Below are 15,214 nucleotides of genomic sequence, written 5' to 3' on the forward strand. Positions count from 1 at the left end.
CGACAACCATATATGAGCACAAATGTGTTTGAAGTAGTGTCTGGTCGTACTTAACTTTTGTACCAATAAGTTCCCCCTTAGTTAGATCGCCAAGGTGAAAAATCGTTGCAGACTGGATCAAAGCATGAAACATTGCATAACTATTTGGAATATCAAGCCACCTGGGAGGTTGCTTTTTGTGTCAGTAACTTACTTATGAAGACTCAAGCTTTTTTTCAAAACCATATAGATCAGTGCCGTAGCCAGAAGTGGGAGACAAGTTATACTTGTACAAATATTTGCCCCTATATTCATCCCTATAATGATATCATACTAAAGGAGCAATGATTAGGATATGCAATGGTTAGGATATTTCCAGAAACACTCAAGTCGCTCGCAAGGCGAGCCATATATAGCCTATGGAGACTATTATCAAGTCTAGAATTAGCAACGTCACCCGGTCAACGTAGGCACTTGTGACTGGGATAAGTCTTGCTGCCAATCAGCGTCCTAAGTGTTTAGCGTGCTCCCGTACTGATATGATACAACCAGTCACACAAGTGGCAAATACTAAATATTGCTTATGATAGACAAAGGATATCATAATAGGTTTCATTGGACGTGATTCAATTATAAATAAACAAATAATTCAGGTTATATAATGCAATATGTCCTGCGATAAAAATACGAAACTTACTAAAAATATGTTAGCTCTGCTGCTTCGTTATTATCATGTCTGACATTTATGATGGTGATGCGAATCGTGCATCCGTAATCAGATGCAGGTAAAATGGGGAAGAATTTCAAAGATTATTTAATGTTTTTCGAAAATTGATTCTACCATTAAGGTGACATAGAAATATCTTCTGCTAAATGTCGAAACTCACGATGTTTGTAAAAGCAGGTGCTTCGAGGACCATTCCATCCCTGAAGACAGGCCTAACATTGTGATTCATAGGGTTTTGTTTCCAACACCTAGTGCTTGAGAAACGCCGTGTGTCTTGATGGTTTGTATCATACTTTTAATAATGCGTGTATTGTGGGAGCATTCTGAAATAATTATCGAAACCGAATTCACGGCGATGTAAAATTGTCTTGTAATCATGGTATATTGTCGTATGTTGTATTCCAATCTGCATTGGAACACGTTTTAATTGTTAGGAATTAAATCAATGGTGTGTCTTAGATTGCTACACGCTAGATATTTTGTATTGCAACAGTTGTATGTATTCGTCTTTCTTATAGCAGTGTAACAGCCTGTTTGATGAACAGGGATGCAGGTTATAGAATATGATCACCCAGTACAGTAATGCATTTCTAATGACATTGTTTGAATAATTTGTTGATTTAGTGAATGACTAATCTAGGACTGGTTAATACTATAGAAAAGGTGATATAATTATGCACCTAACATTTTCTAACATACTCTGCACAACACAGAGATAGTGTATGTAACAGTGCCAATTATTTATCAAAACATATCAATGTGTGCCTGTGAGTGCCAGTATGCCGACAGTTTTGAGTGTATTGAAATCATGCATAAAATAATTTTGCGAAGTCACACCATTTATTCAAGCACAATTCAATTCTCAAAACAAAACAATATAGCTCCACATAGCAAATAGGGCTGGGGCAATACACCAACTCTGCGATTTGATACCTATCACAATACCTTGCTCACTATCTGATAGGTATCACTATACTTGCATGTGCTATTATCTGTGGTGTGTAAGCCATCTTTTTCATAGACAGAATGGCCATATACCTGGCACACTAATGATTTACTGTTGGCAGTTTCAAGTATGGCGCAATGGATGAAGATATTTACGTTTTCACTACTCATTTTCACAAGTAATTAGTGTTTGGTGTAACATTTATTAAAAAAATGCATTTAAGGTAAGAATCAATACTTTTTAGTTAGTGTGAGATTGTGATCGATACTCTTTTCGAGAAGTAAAACATCGTGTTCCACCGATGCATCAGTGTATCGTCCCACTACTAATAGCAAAGCCGTCAACCCAAGTGCTGCGCAGAATAACTGGCATAGTTCATATTTTGATAAAAGGCAAATTGAAGAGGAAGCTTGTGTCTGTTTTTTTCAAATGATGTACAAAATACAAATTGCCGGCTTGGTTGGATTAGAAGCCAGTGCTTAACAAAGCCTAGCTTACAATGTAAATGCCTTGCTCATATGAAGCCAATCACTCTTCTACCCAGTGTTTCTTGTGGCCAGCCTAGTACCTCTGCCACCTCTCACAAAATCTATTCAATTCATTGCATATGTTTTTCATCTGTTGCATTTTTTTTATGAGTCTACACATTTAGATAAACATATGACATGAAATGTTTTATTGAGAAAGTATCCTAAAATGTGAAAATCTTTTGCGCATTTATCCTCGTACGATGACATTGTGGATTGATTTCCTGTTGGATTTAACATTACATAGCATGGAAATTGAGATCATAGCACCCTACGATTATTTTAGTTTTGTGTGTCATTTAGTGTCACACTCAACAATATTCAACAATATAATGATGGCAGTCTCTTAACAATCAATTCTGGACCAGACAATCCAGTGATTGACATCTTGAGCATTGATCTATTCAAATGGGATACAGTGACATGCATCAACCAAGACAGCAAGTCTGACCACTTGATCATGTTGATCCTGTTAGTCTTATGAGAAGCAATGCTATCAGGAAGATTATCCTTATAAGTCTGTGGTTCATGTCAGGTAATTTGTCTGGGGCCAGTGGCAAAGTGTCAGGTTCAAGTTATCTGGAAGTAAGTCAGTGTATATTATTGTGTGGTAAGATTTTTTCAAATATTTTTACCTGTATGTATTTCAATACTGTTATGATTATTGTCAATTTACTTGAAATCCGAATAGGTAATGAATTCCTTCCTCAGTTTATAAGTAATGAAGGGAAAGCTGAATCTGATTTGAATTGTCTTCACATTGATTGTATGCAGAAAATGTAGTTAATTGATTTGTATACAGGCAAGTAAGAAAATATATTATTATGTTCAAAATGTTTTGCATGAAGTAACTGTTTAATCACCATTTGATTTTTTTTCAAGATGATTGGCCAAACAAGAGTGACTGCATCAAAGTTGTCTCCCCATTTCCTACATCTGCAGTTGTTATGACAACCCATGAAGGATATGTGGAAGTAAAAGACATCATACACTGCGATATGGACGGAGGTGACTCTGTAGATGGTGCCCGAGGTGGTGGATCCCCCAAACATCAACTCATGGTCAGTATGTCTGAATTCTCTGAGTCCATGATCGATGATGGAGCTGACAACATCAGTATGGAGGTACAGATGGGAGAGGAGGGCTCCAGGCATCCCAGCGAGATCAGTTCCATATCATACCAGAATCTCCTCGAGGATGCCGATGCAGGTAGCACGTCCTTATCCCGCCGGGATAGTGAGGACAGCAATGACTCCTATCAACCGGACGACCCTGACGGTATTGCTGACTTCCCACCTGAAGATATAGAACGGTTTGAGTCTTCCGATCTTCCTCTATCGGAGCATTATGCTGTAGCACGGAAGTCTGAATCCACAAACCAGAGTTCTAATAAGGCTACGAAACAATCTGATTTCTCACCTGAGGAGAACGGAGGAGAGAATTTGAGTGTGTGTTCAGACAAACATTATGACAATGTTCCCATTACGATCACTGGTGAAGAAGATGATGCGGATGTGTCTGAGAATGGATCTTATGATAGCAAGACTAATGTGATACTCCGAAGGAAGGCTTCATCTTCTGAAAATGTGAGAGAACTCAATGATGTAATGGATGCAGTAAAAAAGAGAAACAGTCTAGAAATCCGGAATAATATTCCCACAATTGGGCAGATAAAGACTTATGATAAGGATATTGATGACATAACATATAACGCTCAGGGGGCCAAGCCAAAAATCCGAAAACAGTCCCCTGGTCTTGCTCGAAGAGTTTGTGATCGTCCCATGGGTTCTGGGAGTGATAGAGAAGGTTCAAGCTCTGAGCGGGAAATGGAGAGGATAGAAAATCATTTAGAGCCAAATTTACCTCGTGCATTAGGATTAGAACTGTCAGGGGAGCCAACAGTTGGGGTTATAGAAAACGGCAAGGATGGCATTCAAATTATAGCGCCTAGAAAAAATCTGAACATTGAGAATGAGTACGACTATGTTAAGTATGCTCGTGTACAGAAGGGTAATTCATATGTAGGCATGAGGCTAGCTTATTCAAGTTCCAGTGATTCTTTGAATTTAAAACGGAACAGTATGAACAGTCAGGACAGTGGGTCCTTGGACAGCTCCAGAGAAACATCTCCAGAGAAGATTCTTCAACAAAAGATCTTGCAGGATTTAGGAGTACCTGCACCAACAGAGCGAGTGAATGAGGACTCTCTCACCGAGATTCCATTGAACGGGACTGATGGTAATATGGTGGATGACCGCAAGAGCTTTACATTGTCACCTGAGAATACTGAATGTGATAGTGTGGAGGTAGAGAGTGTGATGTCCGATGGTGACCGGTCGACGCTAGGCATGCCCATGGTGGATGATGGCTTGTCCAGTAGCCAGGCCAGCGATGTGGAGGATATGGGGAACCATGACTCCTCCATCCCCTCCGAGATCCTCAAACAGAGGCAGAAGCAGGACATTGAGCAGGAGTTAAAGAACAGTGAAGACAAGGTGAGGTATTTGTGTGGTAGGGTTCAGATCGGGCATTGCACTTACCATTGCCTAGTGCCTATGTACAGTTATATTTATTGGTCAGACAACTGCCTGGGTACAGTAATATTTCATTTCAGACAACTGCCTGATGCCAATGAGAGGTATTGAATGGGAGAAAAAGATGATTTAAATCTTATTTTTAACTCACCAGACAGAAAGTCAAGTGTCTTTATGCTGTGGTCCGTTGTCTGTTGATTATCATGCCTTGTTAACATAACCTCAGAAACCACAAGCCACATGAAGCTGAAACTAACTAGCTTGTTCCCACCAATGATGACTCACAATTTATTCAAGAAGTTCAAATCCAATTTTCCATATGGTCGCTATGGCAGCCTTTTTATGGAATTTTGTTCAAACTGTAATGAAATGTGGTATAAGTTTAGTTGGTAGTAGGACTCAACACGTTCCGATATTTTTGCAATATTTGAACCTTGTATTGACCTTTGTGTTTTTATCATGCTCTGAAATTATCTGAAATATATATTTGACTCTGCAAGTTTAAAGTTCTCAGTTTTTGGTCTAGAATACCATTGTGGCAGCAACATCTTATTTGTTGCTCTCTTTGTTGACATTATAATCTGTTGATTACATACCCAGGTGACCTCAGTGCAATTACACTGTTTTCATGCTCATCATTCCATAAAATTAATTATCATTAACCACATGAAGCATTACATTCCTTATATAGTTTCTAGTCGTTTACTGAAAGCAGTAAGTCCTAGATGTTTCGCTAAAGGATGAAAGGGGCTGAGTGTACTTCATCCTGCAATAAGGTACACCTTTTGAGTTGTGTCCTAATGGACTGACGTCATGGCACTGTTAAAATTACCTTCCTGTGATCTTATGTATCCTTGGTAACATCATTCTTTCATTACTGTCAAGCATAATCTGTGAAATAGTTTCTTTTAACTTGTTGAATATTTGAATATTATAACATGAGAAGAAATATGGCAAGTGTCCGTTCCACAGCAGTCACAAAATTTTCTAAGGCGGCCATTGGTGCCCAAGGAATGATGTGTGTCTCTCAGGACAAAGGAATGAGCAATCCTTAAAAAGTTTCATAACTACATGTACACCTGTTGCTCAGCTAGCAATATACTGAAGTCAAACAAAGTGACTGCTGCTGCTCTTCCTCCACCATGTTCGTCCCATGCCGACGCCATATCACGCCCAACATAGTAAGGACACTATTTCATGGCTTGCAGTTCCGGCAGTCACAAGTGGTGGAAACAAAGTTTCAACTCGTATGACAGAAAACACCTCAACTCACAATAACAAACATAGCAAGGACACTATTTCATGACATGCAGTTCCCACAAGTTGCATCTTATGACAAGCATAGTCTCCTATAGGCAAGCATGGGTTGCTGAAGACCTATTCTTCCCAAAACCTTTTCGGGTCTGGCTGCACTGGTTATGTCTTGGTCAGTTTAAAATTAATAAGAACCTGCATCTCCCCTCATCAACCCTCTCCTTTCTCTTACATTCCCTTGTACAAATGTACCTACATTAATATTTCCATGTATGTGACATGTACATTGTAACTTAGGTTTTCGCTTTGCAAAGGTGGCTTTCATAGTAACATGAACCATAAACGGAAAGAAAGGTTGAACTCGATTTTATTTTATCGCATTGAATATTTTATTAAAACAAGAAATGTTTTTTAAAATCAATATTTTGAACAATTACAGCTTTTTCCGTATTTGCCAACCACAGGCACTTATTTTGGAATCCAAGATGAATCATTGTTTTGACCACACTAGCTAAAGCTGCCCTGGAAATGTTTTTAATATTTGATGAAAACATGATCAAATATTACTTGGTTTGGCTTGTTTTGAGAGCAGATCTATGAAAATGATCTTATTGATTAAACAGGACTTTTTCTTTCGTTTGAAAATTTCAAAGAAACCTTTCAAATATAAACACATTTTCTAAAATACATGAGCATACTGAACTCTGTAAAACAGTACTCTCGCATAATGGGGATAAACAATTTCCAAAAGAAAATGGAATATCCTATTCTACTTTTAACTTGTTTCACCTACTTAAAACATCCAAGGGAAGTCAACATTACTACTCAACCTTTATACAAAATATTGTGCCACAAATCAACACTGATAAATTGGAAAGTCTACTAGAAAGTAAGACGGATAAAGATAAGCCTAACTAAAACCTTATATCTTTTAGATGTGTAACCAACACCAAACTCCAATGGTTTCAATACCAAATAATGCACCTTATTTTACCAACTAAGAATTAATTGCACAAGATGGGATACGTAGACAACTAACGTAGCTTCTGTTCAGACTTCAGAGAAACTATTGAACACATATTTTTGTTGTGCAGAAAAGTGAACTCTCTTGGGATTAAGGAAGAGAATTTATGGATGTCAATTTATGAGGAACACAACCTTTTCTGAGTATATGCTTACTCCTTCATCGGGTAAATGAATGCTATGAGGCAGAGAGCATATATATAAGTACATCTAGGAACAGCAAAGATAACAAAAGGTAGAAACTTAAGAGAGGGAAGCCAGCAGATAATTGGTGCTGATAGATGATTAGCAATAGGCAGTGGAAGCCAACAGTTTAGAGTAATTAGCACTGATAGTTATGGACTACTGGAAGCCAGGACTTAAAATATCACTGATTGGTAATGGACAATGGGCAAACGAGAGGCTGGGGGTAATTAGCACTGAAAGGCAAAAGAATGGAAAAGCAATGGACATAAATTCTCTTCCTTATGTGTATCACTTCTAAATGCCTTTCAAAAACGCTCTTTCCAAAATGGAAATTAAATAAAATACAGATCAAAATTACAATGACAAAAGACGTTGTCTTAATAGGTTATCCAGCACAGACCTACTACTCAATAAATGCACTAATCATTGTATCAAAGTGCATGACTTATAGATATAAATATTTCAATAAACCGCTCACGTTTATCCAACTTAAAGAGGAGCTCACAAACACCCAAGAACAATGCACGACCAAACACAATGCATCAATATATGATAGCAAAAACCTCTTTAAACAAATTTTGGCCAAATTGTCACTCATTGTTAGTTGATAACTGTTTCTTTTTCCGTAGCTTGTATACAAAAAACTGGCTTTTGTGTCTATTTATAAAATAATGATATGTTCATTTGTAATAAGCAACAGAAAAAAAAAGAAGTTATATATGTTCTACTCCACTTTTGATAAGGATGATTTTTATCTTTCCATGATTCACAAAACTGATTCTCATTATATGTCAAGTTGGGCGGTCAGGTAGCCTCGTGGTTTAAGCGTTCGCTCGTCACACCGAAGACCCGGGTTTGATTCCCGACATGGGTATAATGTGTGAAGCCCATTTCTGGTGTCCCCTGCCGTGATATTGCTGGAATATTGCTAAAAGCGGTGTAAAACCACTCTCACTCACTCACTATATGTCAAGTGTATATTCAAACAGAATGACATTATCTGAATATGCCTACCAAAAGAGTAGTAAAGCGTATCCTAAGAAAGGTTATTCAAGTTATTTCAAGTAAATGTGTTCGCTTACATTGAACATTTTGAATCTGTTGTAATAAAACTTTGATATGCTTGCACACCTACAGATATAGTGAAGAGTAAGTGGTTTTGATTTCATCAGTGTTGTGCTAACAATGTTACCAATGGTAACCACGTCTCCACAGTGGTCTCAACTATATTTTGGCTAATTTCCAGGAGAGATCAAGGTCGCAAGTAATCACAAACCATTATAGCAACCTCTGCAGAATGGAATGTTATCCATTTCTATTCACAAGATTGCAAAGCAATTTTCAATCTGTAATGATGAATTATTTAGATTTTTATCACCATCTGTCACGTGTATCCATGAACCTTCTGTCATGTGTATCCATGTACCTTCAGAGGTCAACAAGGTGGAACAGGAAGTTTAATTGTAGAGTCATTGTCATGCACAATGTGTACAAAATCCTGGAGCAATGCTTCAATTCAAACAAAACAAGTTTTTTATTACTGTAATCAATGTTAATCATGATAACAACCCTCTTCTAATAACTGCCGGGGCCACGGGTGGCCCAGTCGTCTAAGGCGCCGCGATTCGCTGTGCAGAGTTGCGTCCCCTGGACACGCCAGAAACCTGTGATTGTGGGTTCGAATCCCGGTTCGCACCGATTATGTTTCTAGGTTTGCCAGCACCATACCCGTGCTCCTGGGTTTCACCGAAGTGGTAAAACGTCTGAGGCCTGCATCACTTCGGGCTTTCCTCCCACATTAAGCTGACACGCCGCGATATAACTGAAATAATGTTAAAAGCGGCGTTAAACCCAACTCACTCACTCACTCACTCTAATAACTGCCGTACCGTTACCATTATGATTGAAAGGAATTAGAGATTTAGAGATTTAACCAACACACTACAAATTGCGGATATTCTGTCCTCAGTTAGGTTACTTTGTAAGTTGCAAAGCTGTCCTAACTTCTGTGACACCATGAAGAGATGACATCATCTTTCATTATTTGCAACCATGAGTCAGTTTGGATACCTGGCTGCTACTCTCTGCTTTGGCCAATACCGTTCTGGAATATGAACAAATTATTCCAACTATGATATGTTTGTTATGAATGACCAATTATGACTTGATAGATGAATGGCCAACTAAAATCAGTAAACTAAACCCTGCTGTGCTGGCTGGGGCTGTATTAGAACGATCAGTAAACTACATGACCCATGTAGGTCTAGTGAAGTCTTTAGCAGGACGTGCTTGTATGAGGCGACTATGCTTGAAGCAAGAGGCGACTGACAGGATCGGGTGGTCAGGTTCGCTGACTTATCTGATGCATATCATTATATCCCAATTGTGTGAATCAATGCTCATGATGATCAATCACTAGATTGTCTGGTCCAGAATCGTTTATTTACAGATCGCCGTCATATAGCTGGAATATTGCTAAGTATGGCGTTAAACAACATGTCCATTACAAAGGGATAGATATGCACAAACAAACATAGTAAACTACACTCTATGTAGGCCGAGGCTGTATTAGAACAATCAGTAAACTACACTCTACTATGTAGTCTGAGGCTGTATTAGAACAATCAGTAAACTACACTCTACTATGTAGGCCGACGCTGTATAAGAACAATCAGTAAACTATACTCTTCTGTATTAGAACAATCAGTAAACTACACTCTACTGTGCAGGCCGAGGCTGTATTAGAACAATCAGTAAACTACACTCTACTGTGCAGGCCGGGGCTATATTAGAACAATCAGTAAACTAAACTCTTCTGTGCAGGCCGAGGCTGTAATAGAACAATCAGTAAACTACACTCTACTCTGGAGGCCGGGGCTGTATTAGAACAATCAGTAAACTACACTCTACTGTGCAGGCCGAGGCTATATTAGAACAATCAGTAAACTACACTCTTCTGTGCAGGCCGAGGCTATATTAGAACAATCATTAAACTACACTCTACTGTGCAGGCCGAGGCTGTAATAGAACAATCATTAAACTACACTCTACTGTGCAGGCCGAGGCTATATTAGAACAGTCAGTAAACTACACTCTACTGTACAGGCCGAGGCTGTAATAGAACAATCAGTAAACTACACTCTTCTGTGCAGGCCGAGGCTATATTAGAACAATCATTAAACTACACTCTACTGTGCAGGCCGAGGCTGTAATAGAACAATCATTAAACTAAACTCTACTGTGCAGGCCGGGGCTATATTAGAACAGTCAGTAAACTACACTCTACTGTACAGGCCGAGGCTGTATTAGAACAATCAGTAAACTACACTCTTCTGTGCAGGCCGGGGCTATATTAGAACAATCAGTAAACTACACTCTACCGTGCAGGCCAGGGCTATATTAGAACAATCAGTAAACTACACTCTACTGTGCAGGCCGAGGCTATATTAGAACAATCAGTAAACCACACTCTACTGTACAGGCCGAGGCTATATTAGAACAGTCAGTAAACTACACTCTACTGTGCAGGCCGAGGCTATATTAGAACAGTCCGTAAACTACACTCTACTGTGCAGGCCGAGGCTATATTAGAACAATCAGTAAACTACACTCTACTGTACAGGCCGAGGCTGTATTAGAACAATCAGTAAACTACACTCTTCTGTGCAGGCCGAGGCTATATTAGAACAATCAGTAAACTACACTCTACTGTGCAGGCAGAGGCTATATTAGAACAATCAGTAAACTACACTCTACTGTGCAGGCCGAGGCTGTAATAGAACAATCAGTAAACTACACTCTACTGTGCAGACCGAGGCTATATTAGAACAGTCAGTAAACTACACTCTACTGTACAGGCCGAGGCTGTAATAGAACAATCAGTAAACTACACTCTACTCTGGAGGCCGAGGCTATATTAGAACAATCAGTAAACTACACTCTACTGTGCAGGCCGAGGCTGTATTAGAACAATCAGTAAACTACACTCTACTGTGCAGGCCGAGGCTATATTAGAACAATCAGTAAACTAAACTCTTCTGTGCAGGCCGAGGCTGTAATAGAACAATCAGTAAACTACACTCTACTCTGGAGGCCGGGGCTGTATTAGAACAATCAGGAAACTACACTCTACTGTGCAGGCCGAGGCTATATTAGAACAATCATTAAACTACACTCTTCTGTGCAGGCCAAGGCTATATTAGAACAATCATTAAACTACACTCTACTGTGCAGGCCGAGGCTGTAATAGAACAATCAGTAAACTACACTCTACTGTGCAGGCCGGGGCTATATTAGAACAGTCAGTAAACTACACTCTACTGTACAGGCCGAGGCTGTAATAGAACAATCAGTAAACTACACTCTACTCTGGAGGCCGAGGCTATATTAGAACAATCAGTAAACTACACTCTACTGTGCAGGCCGAGGCTGTATTAGAACAATCAGTAAACTACACTCTACTGTGCAGGCCGAGGCTATATTAGAACAATCAGTAAACTAAACTCTTCTGTGCAGGCCGAGGCTGTAATAGAACAATCAGTAAACTACACTCTACTCTGGAGGCCGGGGCTGTATTAGAACAATCAGGAAACTACACTCTTCTGTGCAGGCCGAGGCTATATTAGAACAATCATTAAACTACACTCTACTGTGCAGGCCGAGGCTGTAATAGAACAATCATTAAACTAAACTCTACTGTATTAGAACTATAAGTAAACAACACTCTACTGTGCAGGCCGAGGCTATGTTAGAACAACAGTAAACTACACTCTACTGTGCAGGCCGGGGCTGTAATAGAACAATCAGTAAACTACACTCTACTGTGTAGGCCGGGGCTGTAACAGAACAGTCAGTAAACTACACTCTACTGTGCAGGCCGAGGCTATATTAGAACAATCAGTAAACTACACTCTACTGTGCAGGCGGGGGCTGTAATAGAACAATCAGTAAACTACACTCTACTGTGTAGGCCGGGGCTGTAACAGAACAGTCAGTAAACTACACTCTACTGTGCAGGCCGAGGCTATATTAGAACAGTCAGTAAACTACACTCTACTGTGCAGGCCGGGGCTGTAATAGAACAGTCAGTAAACTACACTCTACTGTATTAGAACTATAAGTAAACAACACTCTACTGTGCAGGCCGAGGCTGTATTAGAACACATTAAACCTACCAATTTAGAGTGATGAAGGTTGGACATGTTGGACAGAAGTGCTACAGAAGCCTGTTTCCAAGTTGTGTGTGGTCATTACATATGCAGGAGTAATACCTTAAGTGATGTGATCCACTCAAGTTGCAAACTTGGAAAGATATTTTTGCAACTGATGAAATGGATCAAAATCAAACCTCGTCTTTTTCAAGTCAAAATTTAATTTCTTAGGTAGAATCAAAATTATGCTACAAGAATCTTTGTAGTTTCAACCAAGAACCACTAGTTTACATTAGTTTCCAGATCCTAATGGAAGTGAAAGTGATTAATGCTGGACAAAGTTGGGTCTGATATTGATATTTGTGGGTAAACTTTATTTACGTTGAGTCCAATGAGACCTTTCACATCTTTTATGTTGACAATCATTCAATCAGTATAGTAAAAACAGCTTTTTGAATCTATTGAAGATTTTGTCCTTTTCTTTGAAGGACCATTCTGAGAGTCGAAATAAGGAGATGGATGCTCAGGCTATTATGAATGACCTTAAGGCCAAGCGCGAGGCCCTAGACATGGCGATTGCAGACATCAAGTCAGCCATCCAGCGCAGTAAGGGTGTGGCTCTGCAGTCATCATATCAACAGGAGGACAGCACTAACGAACCAGTCTGGGTAAAAAGGTAAGTTTGTACCTGGAATATTTATCACATCAAGATGTTGGAATCATGACCATGATGATTAGGTTTATTGCACACAAGGGGCGGTCAGGTAGCCTTGAAGTTAAAGCGTTCTCTCGTCATGACGGGTTCGATTCCCGACATGGGTACATTGTATGGAGCGGTGTAAAACCATACTCACTCACTTATTGCATACAAGTTTGCAGGCCTTCAAAGTTTGTCTCATGTTTGTCAGGTTTTGGTTTGTTAGAAATTAGTAAGTGGGTCATGATTACTTGGGGCATTGTTTTGGAAGTGGTGATGAAGTGCTGCAGTTTGCTGATTTTAAGGTTTGACTCATTAATTCTAAAGAAACAAGTTGGTCGTAAAGTATTGAAGTGTGGGTCTGTTTTGTTATCTCTAATTATACCCCCGACATTTTGTCGGGGGTATAAAGTTATACCAAGATTCCATCCGTCCGTCCGTATGTCCGTCCGAAAACTTTGTCCGCGCGGTTTCTCTTAAACTGTTCAGTGGATTCATCTCAAACTTAGTACATATAATCTGTGTCATATGGAGGGGTGCAGTCAAAAGAAAAAAAATGTTTTTATTAATTTTCCATTTTGTTATGAATTTTTCAAACCTTAATGTCCATCTGAAGACATTGTCCGCGCGGTTTCTCTTAAACTATTCAGTGGATACATCTCAAACTTAGTACATATAATCTGTGTCATATGGAGGGGTGCAATCAAAATAAAAAAATTGTTTTTATTAATTTTCCATTTTTTTATGAATTTTTCAAACCCTAACGTCTGTCCGAAAACTTTGTCCGTGCAAATTCTCTTAAACTTTTCAGTGGATTCATCTCAAACTTAGTACATATAATCTGTGTCATATGGAGGAGTGCAGTCAAAAGAAAACAATTGTTTTTATTAATTTTCCATTTTTTTATGAATTTTTCAAACCCTAACCAGGGTTTTCCCTGAAGCAGTATTCTTGCGTATATGACTCTCAATTAAGGAAAAATACGTCCAGAAATTAATGAGCGCGTCATGACTGACGCAATTTCAAAATATCTGTGTTGTTGTTTACCAGCTTTGGAATGAAAATATTACAACTATTCACCTGAACTTAATTTATGAACATTTTCTGAAGACAATATATGCAAACATCTTAAAATTTACGTCTAGTTTTTAAAATATATTTATGCATCAAAGTGAACGTAACTCTCACACTCCATGAGGCTTCGATGACAGCACGTGATGTAAACAAAGGAAAATTCCGCAAATAGACAAGTTTTTTCATGTTTCGGCATATTTTCTCACTAAAAGTTAACCATGACATATGTTTATCTAGATGTGTAGACTTGTATAAAATGAAACACAAGAAAATATTATCATTGTTGTGGTGAATAATGTGATTTGGCACGGTTACAGTATGTGGTTAAGCAGAACCTATGGAACGGGGTAAACAGAAGTTGAAAGTATCGGAGGGACACATGTTTTTGCCGAAATTTAGGTAAACATTATTGAATGAAATTTTAAATAAAATTAATAAAATAGATAACAAACATAAGGTCAGATATACAGAGAACACATTTTTATTACCAGATAGTGTAACAACAGGATTAACTTGCGTAATTCAATTCGGATTTGTTATGCTATTTCTGATGACGGATCACGACAGCCTGAAATAAGACTGAAGAAAAGTCTGTGCGTATTATACACGAGAGATATTTTTTTCAGGATTTAATAGCCCATAATTAGGGGTGTGTATTATACACGAGTGTGTATTATACGCGAATAAATATGGTATATACGAAATGTAAAGCTTTGGGCGTGTTTGTTGTTGCTAATAAACTGTATTCAACCAGAAAATATTACGAGTGTTCACATTCACAAGTCTTCAGTTCAACTTCACTGTTGATAGATAATACGAGATAACTAGATAAAAGATGTAAATGAGCTAGTGGTATTAGATTATAATCTGACATGAAATGTATTTTAATATCCATCCATGATTAAAAATTATGTCTCACACTCACAGTTGAGACTGATGTTATTTATTCATCCTGTATTAGTGTCACTGTAAATTGTTTCATGAGCTGTGAAGTAATTAAAGATTGTGAAAAGATAAAACCAACAAACTTTGTTTTTCATTCATATATCCTTTATTTCTCTGTAGTACAATCAGCTGAGAACATTAATTAGCACTTGTTAACTTAAACTAAAGACAT

The 15,214-nt window shown here is 38.5% G+C and overlaps 1 protein-coding gene across 9 annotated transcripts in view; it reads left to right on the forward strand.

Annotated features, from left to right (window-relative positions):
* Positions 1-706: 706 nt before the first annotated feature.
* The window catches only part of LOC139477182 (uncharacterized), a 164,222-nt gene continuing 149,714 nt past the window's right edge, over positions 707-15,214 (forward strand). For all 9 annotated transcript variants that reach the window (XM_071259743.1, XM_071259760.1, XM_071259755.1 and 6 more), the window contains exons 1-3: positions 707-764; positions 3,062-4,674; positions 12,815-13,002. In XM_071259743.1, the coding sequence (XP_071115844.1) occupies positions 3,127-4,674; positions 12,815-13,002 (1,736 nt within the window). In that variant the 5' untranslated portion in view covers positions 707-764; positions 3,062-3,126. The remainder of the gene's footprint in view (positions 765-3,061; positions 4,675-12,814; positions 13,003-15,214) is intronic.

Source organism: Haliotis cracherodii, unplaced genomic scaffold (assembly GCF_022045235.1).
Source record: "Haliotis cracherodii isolate W230 unplaced genomic scaffold, xgHalCrac1.p SCAF_1, whole genome shotgun sequence".
NCBI lineage: Eukaryota > Metazoa > Mollusca > Gastropoda > Lepetellida > Haliotidae > Haliotis > Haliotis cracherodii.